The sequence below is a fragment of the Psittacula echo genome (assembly GCF_963264785.1).
Source record: "Psittacula echo genome assembly, chromosome: 6".
Lineage (NCBI taxonomy): Eukaryota > Metazoa > Chordata > Aves > Psittaciformes > Psittacidae > Psittacula > Psittacula echo.
This window is the reverse complement of record NC_137743.1, coordinates 64,126,513-64,152,791: the sequence shown is the minus strand read 5'-3', so window position 1 is coordinate 64,152,791 and position 26,279 is coordinate 64,126,513. Positions and strand designations below refer to the sequence as shown.

Genomic DNA, 26,279 nt, shown 5'->3' with positions numbered 1-26,279 from the left:
CTACATATTGCTTGAGGTGGAAGAAAAATTTTGTCCACAAAAAAGAACTTTTATACTGACATTCTGTAAGATAAATAACATGAAGAAGTATCCATATTTTCATGCAAATACAGGCTGAATTAACTGCTATTCCTGATTAAAGACAGTAAATCCAGTGGGGAGGAATGATACATTGCGCAGTTCTCTAAGTGACAAATGAGGACACTCCCATTAGCCCGGGCACTGTTATTCCATGTGTACTAACGACTGCATTAGTTATATAGAAATCTCAACAAGACCCATTTTCCCCTTTTTATTAAAGCATGCATGTAAAATAATAAATTGATTTTTTTAACTCATATACTTTAAAGAATGTTGTTTAATGCACTTTTGGTCTGTGTTATGTTTTGTGGACTAACCCATGTTCCACTTTGCTTTTCCTACATCTCTTTGCTCTTAGGTTGCAAAAATGTATCTACATGAATATGTAGACTTATCTTTGTCTACCACAATTACTTCTGAGAAGCTTTGGACACAGGAACAAAGAATGACAGATTCTTGAAGAAACTTCTGTCTTGAAGAAGCTTCAGCTCCCAGGGAGAAACTTTTATTACCAATTCCATTTTCTGCTAGAAATGTAGCCTTTTTGTTTCCATGATAGCAAAAGATCCAGTGGCTACTTTCTGAGATTTGACATTTCTTAGAAAAAGAAAGGTATGACTATCTTTTCTTCTCAGCCATAAATAGTGTTTCACTTCATAAGATGGCTATTAGATATAGCACAATGTATCTTCACTAAAATATCAGTGAGAAAATCAAATTATCATCTTTAGTAAAGTCTAGCTGTAGAAATTCATGTTACATGTATTGTATCTATTTTTCATTAGAATGTAAGGATCCTTAACATTGGAAGGTATTTGCAAAATATTAAGCAAATACTGTACTACAACCGGGTTGAAGTGCCAAGAAAGAGATCTCTTCCTCTTAAATTGCATATGGTTTTCATTTGGCCACCTTCAGGTTTCTCCAATACTTCAAGTGTTCACACTTGATGTCTTTTCACACCTTCTCACGGGCAACTTATGGTGTTTAAGAAAATATAAGGTGGGCCTGCATGTAAAGAATTCTTAGAGATTTTGATCAGTTTTCATAAATAAATGGGTTAAATGATTATTTGGGGGGCTCTACAACTTGCAGGTACATATCTGAGAAATCCAGGTTCATTTCTTTACATAATATATCTATGTTTTATTGCTCCAGTTTACTAGGTACAGCATATGTTTGCCTTGATGTAAGATTCTTAATCCACTATTTCCTCTCCTAATCAGGGGGAGAGAAGAAATAGGAAGAAATGAATTCAAAAGTGAATGTAGCAATGAGATAGGGAAGAAAATAAATGATTGTGGAATAGCAGTGGTCACAAACAGACAAATAAGCAGAGGGAAAGACTATCCATAGCAATGTCTTGGTGAGGAAGAGAGCATGTCCAAAGATGGCCTCCCAAGAAGCAGCTTCTGGATCTTTCAGATGGGTCTGAGATTGCTTTCCAGTCTGCTTTGAGTGTTTTCCCATTTGCCTAGTCTTTCACCAGTGAGACTGAACTTCATGTATTATATTCTACCCAGATCTCTGAACTGTTACAGTACTTTCTTTTCTTTAGGTTCAGGTTCTTAAGATTTAGTTAATGTGTTTTCACACCTTATTGCAAGTCATTACTGAGGACATTCAATAAAATTGCATGTAACATCCCTGGAGTACCACATTAGTATTAATTCATTAATATTTGCTGTATTTACTGTTCTTTGGTTAGGTTTCATCCACTGTGAACTACAATTCATATTCAGCCACTTGTCACTACCCCATTCTAAAACCTCTTAAGTAATTTTTTATTAAGGAAGTAATATTTCTGTTACATATCCTTATTAGTTGATTTCATACTCTTATAACAAGTATCTTTGTCTTCCATGATTTATTAATTTTACTAATACCTGATGTTGATTTTGTTATTTTTATTTTGAATAGTTACATAACACTAATGCCTATAGGCTACTGAGGCTGACTGTACAAATCCAGACAAAAATTATAGGCATTGCTACAGATAAATTACAGTCTAACAAAAATGACACAATAGATGAGTGATAAATGTTGGAAGGAATGGAAAAAAGGAAAACAATCCCTACATATTAGTCAGTTGGGACCTGTGAACAAAAATTATCATAGTTTATATTAGTAGATTACAGTTTAAAGAGGAGGTTCTGAGCAGACGCTAAATGCTGGACTCTGTTTTCAGCTTTGAGGACGTTCACTCCTTTCCTTGAAAATACCAACTTTTGTGGAACCAACATTGAAGGATTCCTTGGCTTAGGACCCATAGATAGTTTTCACTGGTTATCTCTTTAGATATCTGAATTAACTGTGTATTGTGTTACATTTACCACTTTGAATTACACCAGTGACATTTTTGGGCTCATTTTTTGGAGTTTTGTTTCTTCTTGAAATATTTTTAAAGCATTAAAAAATAGTGCAAGGATGCCAGGAAAAGCAAGGCAAATGTCAGTTACTAAAAGATAATCTGTAACTATAAAAAAATACTTTAAAGCACTTCAGCACATAAGGGCTTGGGTCTTTTTTTGTGACGTTAGCCTCTGTGCATAAAGACCATGATATCACATGGTTTTTATTTTTAAATAAAAAATTTCATTTTAGATCATTTTCACAACAAAATTATATTTACCATTCCTTTTGTTTTTAGGAAAAATTAAGTGCAGCACTACCTAATTTTGAATTTGATTATAGTAATTTAAACATAAATTATCTTCACTTCCAGAAAACTAGTACCTGAATTTTGCAAAGCAACTTCCCAAATACTAAGAGAGGGAGGCAAGATGACTTAGTTCTATAGACTCTTCCTGCATACCCGCCGTCTGTAGTCCTTTCCTCCTCAGGACAGTGGTAGTTTGAGTTAGGCTAATTTTCACATAACATCAGCACACAACAGTGACACTTTTTACTTCTGAAGTGCCATTAGCCCTGTTCTTTCTGTCTCTCCTACCATGGGAGCCCCACCTTTTTGATTTGGACAAATATCTTTACTGGCCTAATATCTTTACTGCTAGTCTTATTAACATTAGTGATATAGAGAAGAGGTTTTTATCCAGGTTTTAGCATCTGAGAGGCTATTGCTGTGCTTGGCATGGAGGAAGATATTATTCCCAAATTACAGCCTCTCGAAGAAAAGATTAACATAAGAAAAATATGATGGTTGGTCATGTTACAGATTCCATTTACTATCCTTGCACTTATTCCAATTCTAATCAAATGCATGTTTGTGTGTGTTTCAGTTTTAATGGAATGAAAATCTCAGTAGTCAGCTTTTTCTAGGTTTTAGCGTGAAGATAATTCTAATCTAATGTTCTAAAAGAAAAAAAAAGAAAAGAAAAATCCATAAGAAAACCTGCAAGGTTTGCTATTTCTCTGCCTTGAAAAGTATGCATGTGGACCCTCTCATGCAGAATGCAAATAACCTGTTAGATAACCTGATGATTTTACTCAGTAATCATAGGATCCACCTGGCTCTTACACTGATACTTTCACTTTTGGCATTTATCTGATTTAAGACATCATAAAAATATGTACTTTCAGGCCACTTCTTCTGGCTTTTTCAGAACCACACGAAAATTAATTTGACATCGTTAGCACAGATATTTCACTTACTTTCTGAGTCATCTTCTGTGTAAATGGTGTGAAGATAATTATAGCCAAAAATAAAATTTAACAAGTTATCCATGGACATAATATAATTAACTGAAATATACGTAAAATTAAGAACATATGGATACTGTTTATTGCTCAATATTATTATTCAAAGGAAGGGACTGAAGAAAAACTGGAGAAAGATTTATGTAATGCCGTGCTCAAATATAATTTAATGGATTTATTTGGCAAAATTATGTCTTTAATAAATCAGAGCTTATTTTTTCTAATGAAATCTATAGACTTGTAGACCATTATACATACAGTATCTAGGCCCAAATTGTGTTTCAAAACTTGAAATCCTTTTTGTTGAACAGTATCTGGTTTTGAGGGGCCTGGAACACAGGTATTTTTGAGACTATTCCTTTAAAGACTGTTTTTTAATGAAGGCTATTCTGAAATTATTAGATCTACGGAATTCTTCATCTGAATTCTGCCCAGTATCATTCATGTCCTGGCAGTTTAGTTACTAGGTAACAAGGAATTTTAAAACCAGTGAAGGAGGAAGAGAGAAACTATCACTAACAAATGAGTGGTTTATAGTTCAAGAATTGCTAAGAGCTTGTTCAGGGCTTGGTGTGGGGAACAGAATCACTTTTGTTTCTTTGTTATAATACATTGCCATATAGCAACAGTAATCAAATACATATTTGTGTGTTGTTCTTTAAAGCTTTGTAATCTCACAGTATCACAGTATGTTAGAGGTTGGAAGGGACCTCAAAAGATCATCTAGTCCAATCCCCCTGCCGGAGCAGGAACACCTAAATAAGGTTACATAGGAATGTGTCCAGGTGGGTTTTGAATGTCTCCAGAGAAGGAGACTCCACAACCCCCCTGGGCAGCCTGTTCCAGTGTTCTGTCACCCTCACTGAGAAGAAGTTTCTTCTCAAGTTTAAGTGGAACCTCTTGTGTTCCAGTTTATACCCATTACCCCTTGTCCTATCATCGTTTGCCACTGAGAAGAGCCTGGCTCCATCCTCATGACACTCCCCCTTTATATATTTATATACACTAATAAGGTCCCCCCGCAGTCTCCTCTTCTCCAAACTATAGAGACCCAGCTCCCTCAGCCTTTCCTCATAAGGGAGATGCTCCACTCCCTTAATCATCTTTGTCGCCCTGCGCTGGACTCTCTCCAGCAGGTCCCTGTCCTTCTTGAACTGAGGGGCCCAGAACTGGACACAATATTCCAGATGCGGTCTCACCAGGGCAGAGTAGAGGGGAAGGAGGACCTCTCTCGACCTACTGACCAACCCCCTTCTAATATACCCCAGGATGCCATTGGCCTTCTTGGCCACAAGGGCACAGTGTTGGCTCATGGTCATCCTGCCGTCCACTAGGACCCCCAGGTCCCTCTCCCCTACACTACTCTCTAACAGGTCGTTCCCCAACCTATATTGGAACCTGGGGTTGTTCCTGCCCAGATGCAGGACTCTACACTTTCCCTTGTTATATTTCATCAAGTTTCTCCCTGCCCAACTCTCCAGCCTGTCCAGGTCTCACTGGATGGCAGCACAGCCTTCTGGCGTGTCAGCCACTCCTCCCAGCTTAGTGTCATCAGCAAACTTGCTGACAGTACACTCAATTCCCTCATCTAAATCATTGATGAATATATTAAATAATACTGGTCCCAGTACTGACCCTTGAGGCACTCCACTAGATACAGGCCTCCAACTAGACTCCGCCCCATAGACTGCAACTCTCTGGCTTCTCTCCTTCAGTCAGCTCGCAGTCCACCTCACTACCTGATCATCCAGACCACACTTCCTCAATTTAGCTATGAGGATGCTGTGGGAGACTGTGTCAAATGCTTTGCTGAAGTCAAGGTAGACCACGTCCACCGCTCTGCCATCATCCATCCACAATGTTATTTCCTCATAAAAGGCTATGAGGTTGGTCAAGCATGACTTCCCCTTGGTAAAGCCATGTTGACTGCCCCTCATAACCCTCTTATCCTTGATATGCCTTAAGATGGCACCAAGGATAAGGTGTTCCATCACTTTCCCAGGGATGGAGGTGAGGCTGACCGGTCTATAGTTACCCGGGTCCTCCTTCTTGCCCTTTTTGAAGACTGGAGTGACATTTGCTTTCTTCCAGTCCTCAGACACCTCTCCCGTTTCCCAAGACTTGGTAAAGATGATGGAGAGTGGTCTAGCAATGACTTCCGCCAGTTCCCTCAGCACCCGCGGGTGCATCCCATCTGGACCCATGGATTTATGGATGTCCAGATTGCTCAACTGGTCTCTAACCCATTCCTCGTCGACTAAGGCAAACTGCTCCAGTGACCTGACTTCATCTGAGGTCTCAGGAGTACAGGGCTCTTCAGGACTGCCTCCAGCAGAGTAGACAGAGACAAAGAAGGCATTCAATAACTCTGCCATCTCTGTATCTTCTGTCACCAGGGCACCCTTCCCGTTCACCAGTGGGCCTACCTTGCCTCTGGTGTTAGTTTTATCAGCTATGTATTTGAAAAAGCTCTTTCTGTTGTCCTTGACCCCTCTTGCCAGATTTAATTCTAAGGAGGCCTTAGCCATCCTAGCTGCCTTCCTACATCCTCTAGCAGCAGCCTTATATTCCTCCCAAGTGGCCAGCCCCTCCTTCCATGACCTGTAAACTCTGCTCTTCCACTTGAGCATACCCAGCAGTTCCTTATTTAGCCACGCAGGTCTCCTGGCCCCCTTCCTTGACTTCCTACGTATTGGGATGCTCTGCTCTTGAGCTTGGAATAAGCAATTCTTGAATGTCAACCAACTATCTTGAGCCCCTTTACCTTCAAGCAGCCTTGCCCATGGGATTTCCCCTAGCAATTGCTTGAAAAGGCCAAAGTTTGCCCTACTAAAGTCCAGGGTTGCAATTCTACTTGCTATTGTACTGGTCCTACCACACAAGATCCTGAATTCCACCATCTCGTGGTCGCTGCAACCAAGGCAGCCCTCAACCCTTACTGCTTCTACCAGACCCTCCTTGTTAGTGAAGATGAGATCCAGCAGCGCTCCTCTCCTGGTTGGCTCATCCACCATTTGCATGAGGAAGTTATCATCCATACACTGGAGGAACCTCCTGGACTGTGGCTGGGTTGCTGAGTAGTCCTTCCAGCAAACATCAGGGAAATTAAAATCCCCCACGACGACCACGGCCTGTGACTGTGAGGCCGCTCTCAGGTGCCTGTAGAAGGCCTCATCAACTTCCTCACCCTGATCTGGTGGCCTGTAACAGACACCCACAACAGTATCACCCCTGCCAGCCTGCCCCTTAATTCTCACCCACAGACTCTCAACTCGCTCATCCCCTGTTCCTGGACAGAGCTCAGTACATTGCAGCTGCTCTCGCACATAAAGAGCAACCCCACCACCCCACCTGGCTGGCCTGTCTTTCCTGAAAAGGACATAGCCCTCCATGACTATATTCCAGTCATGCGAGCTGTCCCACCACGCCTCTGTAATTGCCACCAGATCATAATCTCCTGACTTAACACAGGTCTCCAACTCCTCCTGCTTATTTCCCATGCTGCACGCATTGGTGTACAGGTATTTCAAGGAGGGAGCTGAGCTCACCGATTTCACCCTAGGATTATAGGAGGCCTCCCAGTCTTCATCAATCCTAGAGTGCTGCCCCACTGGGGCAAGCCCAGCTACAACCCCATCTCCCTTCAAATCTAGTTTAAAGCTCTCCAAATGAGCCCTGCTAATTCATGCCCCAGCATCCTTTTGCCTCTGTGAGATAAACCTTTCCCACGTGCCATCATCCGGACTGGAGCCTTATAAAACCAGCTGTTATCAAAAAAACCAGCTGTTATCAAATAATCTGAATGAAAACACTTGAAGCATACTTAGTATAGGAAAAACCTTCTTGTGTAATAGCAGCACACAAGAAAGATGTAACTGCACTAGACAGTAGTGGAGGCAGCACTCAAGCGCTGTTTCCAACTTGTGAAGAAAGAAACTTTTTTAAAGTATGCTTTATGACTGTCTGAGAAATACAGTGAAACCCCAAGTCTGCTAATATTACTTTTCCTAGTCATTCATTGGCTCCTTTGTGGACTTCTAGCAATGCAAACACATATTTCTAGTGAGGACAATGTATTTCATTACAGCATTTGTAATTATAACTCTTAACAGATGAAGAGCAGCCTACCCAAATGCACTGAACATGAAGGCAGACCCATGATGACTCTTAGAGGGTGCACCTTTTAATGCTAGTTTCATAGAAAAGCTACCTAGGTCGACAAGTTTACACTGATCTTATGCATCGATGCTATGCTGTGAACCCATTCCAGAGGTAAAGACTCGATGTGGCATTTGAGAAGGTTTACCTTGGTAATTCAGATTTAGGAATATGCAGTTTCTTTCCTTCAGTTTTCTGTAGATTCTTCCAGCACTTTTTAACATTCCCCTCTACCTTCACACAGGATTTTGAGTTTGGGGGGTCATTTGAAAAGGAATCAATTATTTCATAAGATCATTACTGTAGCACTTTGTGTGTGTCTGTGCATGTGTGCGATTTCTACAAACTGCTCTAGACAGGTAAGAATATTTTGGAGAAAGACTATCGAGTGAATGTGCAAATGAATACAATATTATGTCTCAAATCTACACATGGCAACTCCAGAATACAGATGTTGCATGTTCAGGAAGTAATGTAGGGAAGGCTATGTGGCTCCATGTACAGAAAACACAACTAGAACTCATTGAAAGCACTGAAACTCACTCTTAAAAATTGGGTTTCATAATTAAAATTGTTACAACACTAGGCCACAAACTATTGCAAAGTAGACATCAAATTAGGCTGTCATTTCTTACTCGGTGGCACTGCTCCTTAACAAGATTTGCCTTCCTTCTGCCATCCTCTCCCTCCAGCCATTCAAACTTCTACACTATGCATAAGTTTAAGCAACTGATCCTGCTGCAGAAGGACTTATAAGACAGGAAAGAACATTACTTTCAGCAGATGCCCTGCAGGGCTTCATAAAGAGACCTGTTTACAATGGAGAGTTTGGTGCAGAGAGCGGGAACTCTGCAGGGTTGTTGTAGCAGCAGGGACATGATCCAGTACTGGCACCAAAGACATTCATAGGGAACCAGACTTAGATTTCAAGCTAGTTTTAGTCTGAAATAATATTATGACAGTTGCCTTGCAAAGAATCATGAGCAGGATTCTTTCCTGCCTAATCTTAATCATACATCCTATTTCCTTTTACTTAAAAGGCCTGTTGGTTTGATTCACAGCTCATAGACAGTCAATAAATGCAACCTAACCTGCTTTGATATCTAACATTACCCTTCATGGTGGTAAACTGTCAGTAAGAAGGAATTGCACTTGTTGCTTCTGTAATTCAGTTGCTGTCATTTAAACAGCATTAATTATAAAACCAAGTTCTTTTTCATTTAATAAAAATATTTACACTTGTAAAGTTTAATTAATACTTGAAAAAAAAACGGAAAAAGAAAGCATATTGATTAGTAAAATATAGGTTTACAATTTTCAAGAGTACCTCATAGAATATGCATTTATACTTGCTGTTAAAAAAATACCCTTTTAAAACACTCATATCCGTATTTTGCTCTAACTGGTCAAGTGTAAAGACATAGGCAAAGTAGTGTTTGTGGGCAGAAGTAATGTATTTTTCTAGAACAGCAGGAAAAAGCTGAAAAATTATTTGTAAAATATCTGAATAAATTCTGAGCAGTTGCTTTTTTTCTTTCATTCAGCTTTGAAATATGCTGCTTCCATTTCAGGCCTGGAAAGGGTTTCTGAGCAAATTTTTATTCTTTTCTGTTGATACAACTAGCTTACCTAAATTATCTAATTTTCTTTTATAGGTCATTCTTATGCAAGAGGCTAAAAGTAATTAAATTTGCAGGATGAAAACATGGCACAGGCACTGCTGGTACCACCAGGACCTGAAAGCTTCCGCTATTTTACTAGAGATTCTCTCACAGCTATTGAGAAGCGTTGTGCAGAAGAAAAAGCTAAAAAGCCCAAGCAAGAACATACAGATGATGATGACGAAAATGGTCCAAAACCAAACACTGACCTGGAGGCAGGAAAGACACTGCCATTTATTTACGGTGACATACCTCCAGGAATGGTGTCTGAACCTTTGGAAGACCTGGACCCATATTATATCAATAAAAAAGTGAGTGAATAATCTTTTGCACAAAATAGAATATAATTTTCTACACTAGAAAAGTTTAATCACAAAATATGGTTTGACCCATCAAGCCACTAAATATACAGAAACATCCTTTCATTTGACAGAAATGATTTATGCTCTTCTATATTGTGATTCCTTCAACAGTTACTTGTAATTTATGCCATTGCAAGGAAGATACAATTCCTTGAGTTTGCCTCATGGCTGAACTTTTCCTGATTTCAATGTAGTAATAAGACTGGATATGACAAGTGGGCTGTTCCAAGAAAGGTTTTGCAATGGAAATGGTTGTGGATAACCAGGTTGCATCCATTCATGTTAGTTAAATAAAGAACTGTAGCTGTATTCTTCTGTTATAGCTGTATAACATATGTAAACATATATCTATATATGTACATATAAAATATATATATCTCTATATAGGCAGCATATAGAGACTGTGTAAATTTTGGTTCATATAAAACTACAACAATGAACACTTGTTTAGATGCTTGGGATTGCTATGACAGATCTCTGCTGTACAGCTGTCAATTAGAAGTCTGTGGCAGACACCACAGAAAAGCTGGGTTTTGAGGAAGGAATCAAAAAAGGACAGTTTTGTTCTTCTGAAGACTAATTGAGAGTTTTCATACAGAAAGAGCAGAGTGAAGAGTTGCATGTTGTGAGAGAAAAGTTATGTGCCTGAGTTACATGTGCAAGGCTATAACACAACTGGACCTCTAATAGCATGGTTGTGCTCCATGAAGAATGTAAATTCTTAAGAGGTGTACTTCCCCTTCTGATTAGCACAGCCATACAAAGTCCTCATTTTCACATGACCCACAAGCTAGAGACTTGGAAATAGAAAGGCTAGTTCAAACAGATCAATTCAAGTAAAGTATTTGCCCCTTGACAAACAAGTGTATCACTGTAGCTGGGATTAGTTGTGGACTGCGCTACAGTCCTCCAGGATCTGAAATAGTGCAGCCTGGAGATAGTTAAAAATACCTTGTATCCTGCACACATTAGTAAAAGGTACAGCTGACAGCATGTTCTCTCTCATCTGTACTCTTTTATCTGCTTAGTTCTGCATGCTCCTTTAGCAGCATAAAGATGTTCTCTCAGTTCCTGATAAACCTGCAAAGTGTTGTGGGTAAGGACAGTGGAGGAAGACGAAGCTGTGGATAATAACCCTAAATTCAAAAATGCAGAAGGTGTTTTATGGACAAGTGCTTGGGATTATCTTTTCTTGTCTCTCTGAAATATAGAAGGAAACAGACACAGTTGCTCTGATGATGGTTTGAAGCTTTCCAGGCTGCAATCAAGATAAGAAACTTGACATTGAGCAACTATAAAAAAATGAAGACATAAAACGTTTTAAGCTGTAAAAAATCCTCACTCTGTTATGCAAAAGTCATGCTAAGAGTACTCTCAACTTTGTGGCTATATTTGTGATTGAGTTTGGTTCACAAAAATGTTTTTAAAATTGTGGCTTCAGTAATAGAAATAGAAAATTAAGCAGAATCCATATATAATTGTATAACCTACATTAACATTTGTGTAACAGTGCTGTAGATAATACAAATATTAGCATTATTAAGGAAATTTAAAGAAGTGAAAGCTCAGAGAAGGAGAGTGGCCAAGAGTTATTTTCATTTATATGTTTTTGGTTATACCAGCAGTTCCATGCAGATTCTAATTTACAATGTAATGGTGTGCACTGAGCCCTTTTTTCCACTAGCTGTAAAAAAATCAGGAATAAAGTTGCATAAATAAGTTGAGGAATAGGTTTTTCTAAACAAGTCTTCTACAAATGAAGTATCAGAGAAAACCTGAAGTAATGAAGTGTATTTTCTAACCTCCAATGATCGAAAAAGTAGTCAGATTTTTTGAGCAAAAGTGTAAAATCTCAGACTATTGACGGACTTGCTAGTTTATGAGAGTAACTAGTAAACTGCAGAATCTTTTGTTACAAGACACCTGTATTTATGTTACGTACCAGCCTAATATGCTCAACAGAAAACAAGTGGACATCTTAATTGACGAACTAGAATTAGTCATCCCTGCTCCACTATACAACAGAAACTACTCTTAATCATGGACTTGTCAGTGAAGGGAAAATCATGTGAATCATAGTCTGTCTTCAGGATCTGCTGCAGCAGTGAGCTTGAGACAGGCAACAGCTTTCTAGCATTTCTGGCTGGGTGAAGGATTTTAGGGGAGAGAGAAATACCAATGAGTGTGAGTCCATTCTCTGTCATCTTCAATGTTATGCTTGCTGGTATTCTGTGAACACGAACTTGCAACATTCCTTTCCCACTGTAGAGAGGTTTGCTTTCTCTGCCAGAGATGGCAGACCAGATAGGCAATAAAGACTGCGGAGAGGGCAGCATTTTTCTGATCACAGCCAAGTTTTTACAGAGAATGGAAATCAACATGGAGAGCAGTGATACTGTATAGCTCTGCTGAGAGCCTAACAAAGAATCTATTATGATAACACAAAGGAGAGCCATTACCATTGACAAAGAGCAAAAGGAATAAAGAATAGTCATGTCCTGAAGAAATTTCAAAGAGTACCAAAGATGCAAGTAAACTTCATGCACAAATACACTTGAAATAAAAATGAAAACACTTAGGCAATGACTGGCAACAGGAACCAAATGAAATGAACATGAACTGTATGTTTATCAGGTCAAATTTTAAGACATAAAAAGTACCTAAATTTTGTGCTCACATGTAGGGAAAAATAAGAGAATATTATTAAAAATGAAATCAGCATTTTTTTGAAGAAAGGATTTGTTGCTACAAGATGCCAAATTCTGGCATATGTTTGTCTGACTGCTCAGAATGATGTCAGCTTGAAATTTATTAATCCTTTTTATTTTTTTTTCACAGATACATTTTTGAAGACATATAATTGATATTGGTAGTATTTAAAAATCAAAAATCATAGAAAAATTATTTAAATTAATTATGGTTAATTGTTTAGTAACAGGGGTTTGTCCTTGTCACCATATATATGTGTATATAATTCTGCTAAGTGTTTGTTCCAAATACAAACTGGTGCTTAGAACTGCCCTTTTGCTGGTTTTGTTGCATGTTTGCTCATGAGGTAAAATGTATTTGATTAATTTGAAATTCTGAATTTAATCAAAGACTGTTAGAAATGAAATCGAAAATATTTAATGATGAAATGCCAAATTTTCTATTACAGATGAACTGACATTGATGTTGATCATTCGCACCAATTTTAATAACATCAGAGTTCAGTCCACATGCCGGAGAATTCAGCAAATTGGAGAATTGGCTGTAGAAGGCTTAATCCACTGTATTAATAGAAATGAGTTATTTTCCTACCACAGGTAGACAGTAAAATGAAACTTGAACCTCCCACATGGAGAATGGAATACTTTAGAAGGAGGTAAAGACATTTATGTAGTCAACACTGCATTTTAATTTTGTATTTCTTTTTTTCAGACTTTCATAGTATTGAATAAGGGAAAGGCAATTTTCAGATTCAGTGCCACATCTGCCTTGTACATTTTAACTCCTTTTAATCCCATCAGAAAAATTGCCATCAAGATTTTGGTACATTCATATCCTTTTATAATTCATGTTGATTTAAGGGTTGCCATTTAAAACTATTAAATTGCTGAAATAATACTTTTTGTATTGATAAACATATTATGTATGGGTACACTATGCTGATCACACTTTAAAAGCAGAAATATCACATGTGAATTGCATTATGATCTTCATTCCCACTGAGCGAATTTCTCTACTGAACCTCTTAAGCTGTCAGAGTTTAAATATCAGGCTTTATATACAAAAGGAGACCTGATCCCTACTAAGCCCTGCAGCAAAGTCCAAATTAGTAACAAAACATTGCACTTGAACATATCTAAGGTCACACTTTTACCAAGACCAGTAGCACTTGTAATGAACTAGAAACGCTTAGCAAGGACAGAAGAGCATGAGTAAAAAGCTGCTTTACAGGCATACTTTTTCAGCATTGCGTTTTTAGCACGAGGGTAGGTGTCCTATAAAAGATCCAAGTCAGAATAAAGGAGTATATTTTCAAATATACTTCAATCATATCCAAAGAACAACTTGGGCGTAAACAACCAGCCTCTGCCTAAAGATCTTTTAAAATGATCCACCTGGCTTCAGTGAGTAATTAGGCTTGGGTACTCATTTCATATTTTTGCAGACTTAAGGATGTGTTTAAATTTCGTTTAAATTTCATTTCAATCCTAAACCTGCCAGAATTATAAAAGTAATGCATTGTTTTACAGTAACTGCATCATAACATGTCAGATGGCTTACCATTTAAAATAGATAAAATCATGTGCAAAGCTTTAATTTCAGATTTGATTTACAATGTCTCATTATTTGTACATGTTTTTATACACATATTATTTTTAATTATTTCAGTGTTATAAAACTGTCAAACTTATGTGACTTACATGCCTTGACTATAACCTACATTATTCAGCATGCTTATCATGTGCACTATTTTGACCAACTGTGTATTTATGACCATGAGTAACCCTCCAGACTGGACAAAGAATGTAGAGTAAGTCACACATTTTTATTCTTTTCTTTTTTGTGTCTTTGTTTTTGTGTGATTCAGAAGCATTTATGGAAAGTTACATGCCAGAATAGGCATTCCAGAGTTATGAAGAATCAGATTCCAAGATATCAATATCTTTCTGGTTTCCACTGAATAATTTAAATGCTTTAAGAGTAATATCTTGTTCTATAAAACTATGTCTGAGGAATAGCTTAAGTTCTACTGTGAAGTATGAACACGAGTTCTTGTCCTTGGGTATTCTGAGCTGTAAATTGGAAAAGGAGCTCCAGAACTACAAATGTTTGTGTAAAATTGTTGCATGCCATTGGTGAGACCAACCATATATTGCTTGAGTATCCATGATCTTAGCACAGTGGATGACCCATTCCTGGAAGTGTTCAAGTGTGGACTGGATGGGGCTTTGAGTAACCTGGTCTACTGGAAGGTGTCCCTGCCTTGGGACAGGGGTGTTTGAACTAGATGATCATTAAGGTCCCTTCCAACCCAAAACATTCTACAATACTATTCTATGATCTATTGTGGCTCACTGATGTGTACTTATAAGCGCCACCTATAGCAAACACATACAACACCCAAATCACAAGAAACTCAAACTGCTGAGGAAAGGGCCTTACCTATGAAGGAGTAACAAATTGCTGATAGAAGTGAGGAAACCATAAAGTATCTCTGTTTCTTTTTCTTGTTCATTGTTATATATGTTCTGAAACAGATAAGCATTTTCCTTTGAAGATTATATTTTTCTTTGAAATAGTACTACTCATGAAAAACCTGGGTCTAACCACTTTATTCCCTCTTGTTCTCCAAACGCCATTACTGATTTATATTTATTTGTTTCACTGCATTAAGAAATCTTACTTTGAATACTATATTTAGAAACTGTACTAATATTCGCCACTTCCCAGTATGCTCAACTGTGACTATGGCTGAGAGTCTGAAAGGTGATCAGTAGCATCTGTAGGTAGATCTCTTTTATTGTAGAGGTCCTCACAGACCCACATGGGTCTCAGGAAGTCCCTGCACTTCACTGGCTATAACTGACCATTCTATGTTTTTAAATGAATGGTAGTTGCCACACCAGGTGAATTGGTAATCACAATCCACATCTTCAAGAATAACAGTTTGGGAATGCTTTGTTATATTTAATGAATATTTATGAAATAAACCTGTATTATGAGTGTAGTTATTATCCACAACTGATTTTGACAAAACTCTGATTTTGACCTGAAAAATATTATTTTGTTGTAGTTCTTTGTAATATTTAGACCCTGATTTTTGAATAAAAACCAAGTGACAGCCCGGCACAAAAAGTGAGATTAAATCAATGTTTTAGAAAATTAACAATATACATGTATCAGGTTCAAATTTCATCTACAATTACATTCTTAAGTGTTTGGGTCAAGTAAACTTAATGATCTTCTCCTTTTACTTCTAAATGCTTTTCTTTTTTTGCAAGACATATTTGATAATGAATGGCACTGTCTATAAACATAGATACGCAAAAATCCATTATGCCTGCTCTGATGCTTTTCAGATACACTTTCACTGGAATTTATACCTTTGAATCACTTATCAAAATTCTTGCAAGGGGCTTCTGCTTAGAAGGTTTTACTTTTCTGCGAGACCCATGGAACTGGCTTGACTTCAGTGTCATTTTAATGGCGTAAGTGGCTCAACAATTTTCTAAGCTTTTAGGGCATGAAATTAGTGGCAAATACTATAATAATATATTTATTTAAAAGTATTTATTTTCTGAAACCTGTGAAGTTTAGACACCATATCGCACATTTTAGTACTGGTAAAGTATACATACAGCAGGAGCTAGTATGAAATGTTAGCCACTAGTGTAATTACTGCTGAGAGACACTAATTTCATGTCCTACATTTTTCTGCTCACAAGAATGGAAGTCATCCCTTTGACTTCATATCACTGTCCTATGACAAGCTAATTAGTTTAATTAGCTGTTCAAATACAAATCAGTGAGTTTCACTTCAATGAAATTTAAGCAGAATGATGAAAATTTATAATTATAAAAGTGAAGTGTACTGAAGAGACAGGCAAATTTTGAAGTATGAGTGCTAATATTGCCACAGAGGTTTTGAAGACCCACACAATTAGTATAAGCTCTGCCTCAATTCTGAATAACTGTGATTTAATCCTACAGGTATGTAACAGAATTTGTAAACCTAGGCAATGTTTCAGCTCTTCGAACTTTCAGAGTATTGAGAGCTTTGAAAACTATTTCTGTAATTCCAGGTAAGAAGTAGTTGGTGTAAGGTGTTAGGCCCCTCATATCTCCAACTGTTATTTGTGTGTTGTCATTGTGTTTGTGTGTGAACTCCCCTATTACAGATATGTGACAGAGTTTGTGGACCTGGGCAATGTCTCAGCGTTGAGAACATTCAGAGTTCTCCGAGCTTTGAAAACAATATCAGTCATTCCAGGTGAGAGCAAGGTTAAACACAGAGGCTGACTTTCGTTCCATTGAAGTTGAATTCACTTCTTTTGAGCATATGTCTTGCTGTTCACTGCTCGTGTTGCCAAAGGAGAAAAAAAAAAAAAGGCTTGGATCATCAGCCTGGATTATGATGCTTTGCCTTTTCAGCATTAGCTTCCTTTATTTTGCAAAATCAGCCTTTGCGTTTAACAGATTCTTGCATGAAACATAAAATATGAGGCCTATGGGTTACTTTGCTTTGGTTTTCTGCATTTTATCACAAGAAATTGCTATACATTTAAAAAGCTTTAGCGCTATGGCTTTCTTGGTTTTGAATGTTTTCATTTATTTTGCCACTTAGAATTAACATTAAAGACAATCAAGTAACAACAAAAGCAGCTACCAAAAAGGAGATAAATATTGCGCAGGAAAATTTATCAAATGCAAGTGATTTTTTTTCCCTCAAAATTACTTGACTTTCTATCTCATACTATCTTCATACTGTTGTGAAGTCATAGTTAATATTAACTGGAAACTGAATTATTGGCAGAATATTAAATGCAGAGAAAAAATAAAAAAACAAAATTAAATCTATAACAGGAAAGCATTATTGATAAAATTTCCTGCTTGAGAATAACATTATATATCCAATTTAGTGGAATATATGTACATTGCATATTCATAAAAAAGAATCTTTTTCTTTCATTCATCTTCACAAGCTCTGAGGCTGTTCATGAAGCTTTACTTTTTGAAAAATAAAAAGGAATTTCTTTTTAAGTGTCTGCATGACATCCTAATTACATGTCAAGGGCAAAGATACTCTTTGACAAATCTATGGATCTTTTCTCTTTGCAGGCCTAAAGACTATTGTAGGAGCCCTAATTCAGTCTGTGAAGAAGCTCTCGGATGTAATGATCCTGACTGTATTTTGTCTGAGTGTATTTGCACTAATAGGGCTGCAGCTGTTCATGGGCAACTTGAGGAATAAATGCCTGCAGTGGCCTCCAGACAATTCTACTTTTGAAATAAATGTTATTTCCTACTTCAACAGCACAATAGATGAAAATGGTACACTTATTAATATGACAGTGAGCATATTTAACTGGAAGGATTACATTGAGGATGAAAGTAAGAATTTCTAACTATTCTTAATATATTTGTGGCTATAGTATGCAACTATTTGTGATCAAACAAAGAACATTGAACAGTTTATATTTCTGCCTTATGTAAAATTGCTTAAAGTCACTGAGATCAAAAACATACAATAGAAAATACAATAAGCAGAAGAGTTCCTAAACAAACTACAAAGTGACCAGCAGCTGCCCATTTTAATTTTATTACAATTAATTTTTATTTTACTTTGTAGTACTTTCAGGTTAATTTGATTTATTCACGTGTATTTCTAACGCTTTCCACACAGCTCACTTTTACATTTTGGAAGGACAAAGAGATGCCCTCCTTTGTGGTAATAGCTCTGATGCAGGGTAAGACCCTTTCAAAAATCCTCTCATGTTCTGTAGAAAAAGCAATAACATGAAACCTACTCATTGCAGTTTCAACTCCATATTAGCAGGGTTACAGAACTTACACAGTTTTGCTGCTAAACAATGATATCTTACTCAAGTCAAAATATTTTACTCGCTGGCTAAACAAAATACTCATTAACAGCCTTTCTTCCTGCTCGATTGGAAAGTGATGTTGGTGTTAATGATGAAATACGAACTCTCGTAAAATCTATTTCGGAGACATACTGATTGAAGAAAGTAGGATGAAAGCAAAGGTCAAAACCAAGAAAGAGAATATACAAAATATTAAGGTAGCACAGTAGTGGCTTCATAGTTCCAGATGGATTTTTTTTTTTTTATAAGCCTTACCTCTTCTTCGTTACTGGCAAATTTTGCCGTACATACATGCCCAATTATGAGCCTGGAATTGTTAGATGAACTCCAATACGTAACTGGCAACAGTGAAGAAGCTTATTAAAAAAAAAATAATCTCAGCATTATGTGGGAGATCCTTAACAGTACAATTGGATTTAGGTAATAATATTGCTTAATCTGTCTGTAACCTTAGCAGCATATTAGCAATTATTTCTGCCAGGAAATTAATTTGGAATAAGGAATCTATTTGCAATATGTGACTGAGGAGAATTTAGATATTTAGGTCATTTCAACCTCTGAACGGATGGAAAGGATATCTTTCATTTACAATCTTATTAGTTCGTTTCTTAGGACTTTTTTTCTGAAGGAATTTAACTGTAATCCATGGCTTTCTTGTAGAAAAAATAATGCATATTGTTCCAGAAGATAACAAATCTGCTGCAGAGGAAATAAAAGTTATGACTAAGTAGCTCCTGTTTGGTTTTCACATAGGCAGTGTCCAGAGGGATATATCTGTGTGAAAGCTGGTAGAAACCCTAACTATGGCTACACAAGTTTTGACACCTTCAGTTGGGCTTTTCTGTCACTCTTTCGTCTAATGACTCAGGACTTCTGGGAAAACCTGTATCAGCTGGTAAGAAATTTTTATGACAAAAAAGAAACTGTAGGTAACACGGTAAATTATATAAATAGGCTTATTTGTACATGAGTTGAAAGCATAATGCTGTTGTACTAACAAAGTGGCAGAATAATATTTAGATATCCTTTCTACTCCCTAGACACTGCGTGCTGCTGGGAAAACATACATGATATTTTTTGTTCTCGTGATTTTTCTGGGGTCTTTCTATCTGATCAACTTGATCCTGGCTGTGGTTGCCATGGCCTACGAAGAACAGAATCAAGCAACCATGGAAGAAGCAGAGCAGAAAGAAGCAGAATTTCAACAGATGCTAGAGCAACTGAAGAAGCAACAAGAAGAAGCTCAGGTAAGGACAGAAATTTACTTCCTGAACATCCTTGTTTTTAAGGCAAAGATAATAATTTTATGAATTAGAACATGTATAAGTTGTGCAATGAATTACAGAATTTTAGACCAGTGTCTTGAGCAGCAGGTCTTTAAGGAACAGTGATATCATTGTTATGATGAAGTCAATGTTTCAAGTAGCTCATGCTACTAAACAACGAGGAGCTATACAACTCAGTTTGCCTTCAGTTCAATTTATTTGTGTACATTTGCATACTCAGGGGTGTACAACCAGCGATATTACCACAGTGATAATAAAAATAGTTGATAAAGGCTGTAAAACTGTTCGTTTTTGGCCTACTAGGAATACCTTGCTTTGTAACCTCACAGGCAACAGCAGCAGTAGCAGCAGCATCAGTTGCATCAAGAGATTTCAGTGGTGTAGGGGGATTAGGAGAACTCTTGGAAAGTTCTTCAGAAGCATCAAAGTTGAGCTCAAAGAGTGCTAAAGAAAGAAGAAACAGAAGGAAGAAAAGAAGACAGAAAGAAATATCTGAAGCAGAGGACAAAGGAGATATCGATAAGTTCCCCAAGTCCGAGTCAGAAGACAGTATCAGAAGGAAAAGTTTCCGCTTCTCCACAGAAGGAAATCAACTGTCATATGAAAAAAGGTTCACATCTCCTCACCAGGTACAGGACTCTTTTTTTTATTAAATCATGTATGACTACTTTAATTTGGTTTTGACTGACATTACAACAGTTTTATACATTGGAAGTTATGTAAAAGGTGAGTGAAGGAAAAGAACAGTGTTAGTACTGTTAAGATTGTTAAGAGTTTGATACGGTTTGACCCACTGTATCAGCAAAGCCATAAAAAGAACATTGCATGGGTACTGTAAATTTAATTAAAAGATTTCTGAAAATGTACTTCTAAAGATGTATCTAGTAGATTGGAGGAAAAATCAAAGACTCTTTGATTAACACTCATATATTTGCATTAATCAACGATAGGTTCTCTGTACTGCATTCATTTCAAAACTATACAAATATGAGGGGGGTTTTAGCAGACCACATCATGAGAATACTCTGCATAGGAAATTTCACACTACCATCAGTTGCTATTGTTTTCCTTAGTTAGCTTCTTTAAATGGCAGATAATGAGAAAAATAGCTCCAGTATTCCACAATAAAGTCACACTACGTAGGGATCATTTGGGCTTATAAGAATTTAGTTATAATGTTCTTTTTCATTAGAAATTCATTATACAAGATGGAGAATCATTGCAATGACAGAAAAAAGTAGTTTAGGAAGGACCTCTGGAAATCATTTAATCCAAACTTCAAAGTTCCCTTAAATCAAAGGATCTCTTCCATTACTTGAGTATAACTTGCATATTTCAAGTCTACACACAGTTACGGTAATTGCAGAAAAGTCACTCAGATGCATTCTTCAACATGATCATTGGTCTCAGCCAATAGATGACATGTACCTACTAATACTACCCACATTTAATGACCAATGTTTATCCTATTTAATGTTCATCTCAAATGTGTTAGTTTACTGACTCATATAAAACATGAGATTCAGTGGCAGAAATAATTCACACAGAAATGCACGCACTGAGAGGAGGAAAACTTAAGTTTAGACAAAGCCTTAGTCAAGTATAAAGGATGATGCCTGGTCTGTAAAGGATACATTTGCATTTCTAAGAAAGTGATGTTTATTATAATTAAGAAGAATGACTAGGTTCTCTGGATAAGAAAAAAATAAAATGTAAGGAGAATTATTAAACCTATTGCAACTCCTTTGAGTAATACTGTAAAGATGTATCTCCAATCTAACAAAATGTACTATCAGTTTTGGGCCAACACTGCTCCAAAAAATCATTCATTAATTGGAATGGGCTTTGAGTCAGGCTGATACAAAGGAGCTGCAGCCAAAGATCTCATCTTAGACTGTACAGTCCTGCCTTACTTAGATATCTATGTATGTGTCCATACCATGTCAGCTTTCTCAGCACTCCTCAATAGGTGAAGGGTTGAGTGTCAGTGAGCAGAAGTAATAGCCCAGGCAGATGATCCGCCTATTTCATGAACTTGAGAGTTTACAAGCTCTGAGGGGCATCCCATACAGAGGGAGATACTGGTCACAGCCCACTGCAGTTCAGGATTGCTGTCTTGGGACCATTATTTATAGGGTCATAAGGTGATTGGCTTTATTCATTAGTAAATTTTTGTCCTGGCCTCAATTCTGTGTTGGTTGTTTCAGGTTGTCAGGGAATGATTTATCATCCCAAAAGAACTGATGCAATCAGGGAGTATCCAACCTTCCTGATAGCTGTGTGCATCTTCCCACCCTTGCTAGGCAATTATTGTTCATGCTATGGCCAGGAAGCACCCAGCTGTCCAACTCCTTGTACCTGTGCAAAAGCTAGGGCCTAACAGGAATTCTTGGGGAAACAGAGATCCAGGGGAGAGGACGGGGGGGATGCACCACCACAACAGTGCAGTGAGCTCCCTGGTGAAACAGTGTGGCAGACTGTGAAACAGTGTGGTAGAATGATAAGTGGAGATGATCTGCTCGCTTGGCCGCTGTAGAGGTTTTGTCTTTTGACACAATATTCCACATGCAAATAAATGATGTAGCCTGCAAGAAGAGCCAAGCTTCCCTTTCAGAGATTACTTTCCAGAAGCATTTAGACACGTGTTTCTGCCTCTATATGTGTTGGAATTGCAGCTATTCTGGCTTATCTCTTTTATCGCAATCCAGCAGGGACTTGCAGAGCAGTACTCCTCCCAGATCCCTGGGGGGCCTAATCCATTTAACTGTGCTGAGAGCATGATAATGCATATTTGAAAGATTGGGCTACAAACATACATAGCAGCCATGGAAACATTCTCTAAAAAAGCAAAGGCAGCAGTGGTAGTCAGATGAAACCTAGCGATCATGTGGTTTTTCAAAGGACTGTAGGTTGACCAAATACATTTACAAAGAAATGTACCAAGGGTGCAGTAATTAGTTTATCACTTTGTCAGAATTCAGTGTCATGCTCTGTAGCAGCTAGAGCTTCTTTTTGGATAAAATTATCTTTCAGCGTAAGCAAAACAGCACTTTTTCTCCAGCCAAGTTTACATAAATGGGTTAGCAAAACCATTTGGCTGATATTCTTCAAGTAACTCAGCCTGAGGCTGACAGCCAGCATATAAAATTTCATCCCAAATTATTAAAATTTGGGGTAGCTGTAAAAGCAGCAAAAATACATCTCATAATGGTGAACACCCGCCAGCCTTTATAACAGGCAGTACTACCAGTTCAGGACACACATTATGTGTATGTACGTACAAATCTCAGTATGTACATCCCAAGATACATATGGATCCGTGTATATATGTATTCAGTGATTGGTTTTCACAGTATTAATATAGGCTTATATATTATAATGCAGTTTTTGCTTTCACTTTAATTATCCTGGGATAAAAAACACTGCTATTACATACAAGCACTTTCCACCTGCAAACTAGTGAAAAATTGAGAATCATCTGAAACCAGGTTTTTGATGTACTAAGAGGTGAACATTTGTACAAATGCAGAACTGAAGAAAGCTTAATGCAAGGTTTCTCTTTTCCACAATTAGTACTCATTTTATTTATTCATGAATGCTGTTAATAAAATGTGTAGCAAGGGAGAAGAACATTCCATTAACCAGCTTCTACTGTAATTAAAAGATGAATTACCAACAACTACTGATTTATTTTTCTCATTAGTAAGAGGATCTTTATGTAACTGTGTCCCTGGCGAATGCTTGCATTGAGCTGCCTGATGGCCAAGTGGTACCTTCTGGTAGGTGTGCCAGTGGGCACAGCCCCCAGAGTGCTATACCCAAGAGTACTACTAGTCATGTTCACACTCTACCTCCAGAGCTTCTCCAAGCTGTTGCCTCTGTCTTCTAGTTTTAGAGTACTGCATATGTTGTTCCCATGCTATTGAGCTTATTGTGAAGATGGGAGACAAATTCTTTACATGAACTTAGACTGAATTTAATACCAAACTTAAGAACACCCCTGCCTCTAGCAAATAAACTAGAAAGCAATGATCACTGAGCATTATCAGTTGTTACCCAGGGGAATCCAGGCGATGAGGAAGGGAAGAAAAGTAAAGATTTTTAGTTCTGTCCTCTAATAGAAGGAATAAAAAACAAATACCTGCAAAGCCTTTATAGAGAAGTTGAGAGCTGTCTTCAGCAGAGTCATGGATCCATACCAGTTCAGCCTGCTGCTTTTGCTCAAAACTGTGCAACCTTACTTATGTCTCCTGCACAACTTTTCCTCAGTCCTTAAAAAGAATTTTTCACCTCCACTTTAGGTCCCCTAATAAGCACATTGCCCTAATGGACACACTTGATACTATTGAAGAAAAAAGTGACTATTCTTCCTCCAGTGCTGTAACTTTTCCTTGAAAAGTCACAAACTTAGAACTTCAGTTCTAATGCTGTTTTGTTTTGTTTTTAATCTTTTACAGTCTTTGCTGAGCATTCGAGGCTCCCTGTTTTCTCCAAGGCGCAACAGCAAAACAAGCATTTTCAGTTTCAGAGGTCATGCAAAGGATGTAGGATCAGAAAATGACTTTGCTGATGATGAGCACAGCACTCTTGAAGACAATGAGAGCAGAAGAGATTCACTCTTCGTTCCAAATCGACATGGAGAACGACGCAACAGTAACATTAGTCAAGCCAGTGTGTCATCTAGAATGGTACCAGCCCTTCCAGTAAATGGGAAGATGCACAGCACTGTGGATTGCAATGGAGTAGTTTCCTTAGTTGGAGGACCTTCACCTTTAACTTCACCTGCTGGTCAGCTTGTACCAGAGGTAATTAGAAGTAAATCAGTAATTATGACAGTTTTCTTCAGGCATGTTTTTTTTTCTTACTGCACACCTCTGCATGCCTTATCATTTCGTACAGCTGTGAGAAATAACTTGCAATGGTTTCTAAACAACGAAGTGTAAAAAAAAAGTCCTCAACCTGCTATGTCTGAGCTTCAGTAAAGTATCGTATTCTCCCTGCTTTCAGCAAGAGATCTGTACATAGACAGAAAAAAACCCCATACATTGAATTTGACAATTTCTATATAGTTTCACCCCATCAACAAAGGCAGACATTCGATATATAACTAAGGATATAACACGGAAATATGCAGAGGGAAACACCTGCAAAATTAAGCAGAATGCAGTTACTACTCCCATGACAATTTGTAGAAATACCCCTTACTGAATTTATCTTGAAGAAATTTTTCTCATAACTTTTATAACATACATATAATTTCTATGTATCTTTGCAATTACTTTGCATTTCAGTCCCAGTTTCAGACTGCTGTAAGCTAAGATGTTCTTTCAAGCTTTCAAAAAAGGAAACTTTTTCATTGATAGTATTTTAGTATGGATTCACTATGGCATTTTGGTAGCTGTAATACCACTGTAATCACCCTGACAAATATTTTCATCAAAAATAAGTATTGAGATTTCACTACTTCTATTACACATTTCTTTTTACTTTTTTGTTTCTCTGCTATCCTGATACAGACCTTCATACCAGAAATTTAGTCAGATTACCGCAGAGGTTATGTGCATATATTTCTCTTTCAGAAATACTTTCACTTGAAATTAACCATTTAACTCAAGAGTCTTCACTAAAGAAATAGCACTAGTGAATGCTTGAAAATGGTTTTTGATCTTCATACTAAGATAACCTTGAAATCCTGTATGAGTTCTGCAGGCTTTTTTATTCTTTTTCTGGGTAGGAACAGAGTAATGAGAAAAAAAGTGAGTGGTTTCCATGATCACAGACTTGGTGGTAGAGCAGGCACCAAGATTTAGGAACTTTTTAATCCTACTCCTGTGTTTAGATCCCTAGGCCACACTCCAGAAGAAAACCAAAACAAAGACAGCTACATGTCGCAGAGTAATGACACATTAGACATATCGAAATTCAGGCATTATTGCTTTGAAAAGATAATTAGAAGCCACACAAAACAGAAAGGACTTGCAGATCTATTGCAAGAACAAATTCTGTATGAACACTGCAGTGATGAGAATTAGGTAGAAGAATTATTAAATAAGATGTGGTTTTCTTTTTTTTTCTCCTAAAAAAAAATCCAAGCACACTTATCAGGGTAGGAAAGCAGTGCATAATATTAAAGAGATAATGAATTCCTAGAATTATATATTCATGTTTCTTGTAGGAAAATTACTTTCTTAAATAATGGTTCACTTCTTTCTGTGCTTGTGCTTTATTTAATATGTCTAGCTGGAAATTAAGGTGGCAGGTTCCAATTTTGATATTTTTTTCTTTAAAGAATAATCAACATTAGCGAAAAAGATACCTAGCAAAATTTTCACTCATGCAACCTGGTCTACTGGAATGTGTCCCTGCCCATGACAGGAGTGTTGAAACTAGATGATCTTTAAGATCCCTTCCAACACAAACCATTCTATGACTCTATGATTTAAATAAGAATCACCTTTGGTCTGACATTGCCTTGGTATGTTG

General features: G+C 37.4%; 1 protein-coding gene across 7 annotated transcripts in view; it reads left to right on the top strand.

Moving 5' to 3' along the window:
* The window catches only part of LOC308222547 (sodium channel protein type 2 subunit alpha), a gene marked incomplete at both ends in the record, with an annotated part of 422,596 nt that overhangs the window by 358,390 nt on the left and 37,927 nt on the right, over positions 1-26,279 (top strand). The window contains 11 exons of one of the 7 annotated variants that reach the window (XM_080620730.1): positions 9,693-9,868; positions 13,340-13,458; positions 14,349-14,438; positions 15,988-16,116; positions 16,619-16,710; positions 17,747-18,019; positions 18,312-18,375; positions 19,264-19,405; positions 19,551-19,757; positions 20,126-20,425; positions 24,254-24,601. In XM_080620730.1, the coding sequence (XP_080476856.1) occupies positions 9,693-9,868; positions 13,340-13,458; positions 14,349-14,438; positions 15,988-16,116; positions 16,619-16,710; positions 17,747-18,019; positions 18,312-18,375; positions 19,264-19,405; positions 19,551-19,757; positions 20,126-20,425; positions 24,254-24,601 (1,940 nt within the window). Of the gene's footprint in view, positions 1-9,601; positions 9,869-13,339; positions 13,459-14,348; positions 14,439-15,987; positions 16,117-16,618; positions 16,711-17,746; positions 18,020-18,311; positions 18,376-19,263; positions 19,406-19,550; positions 19,758-20,125; positions 20,426-24,253; positions 24,620-26,279 lie in introns of those variants that run through there. The other 6 variants (XM_080620729.1, XM_080620736.1, XM_080620735.1 and 3 more) reach the window with 6 other exon arrangements.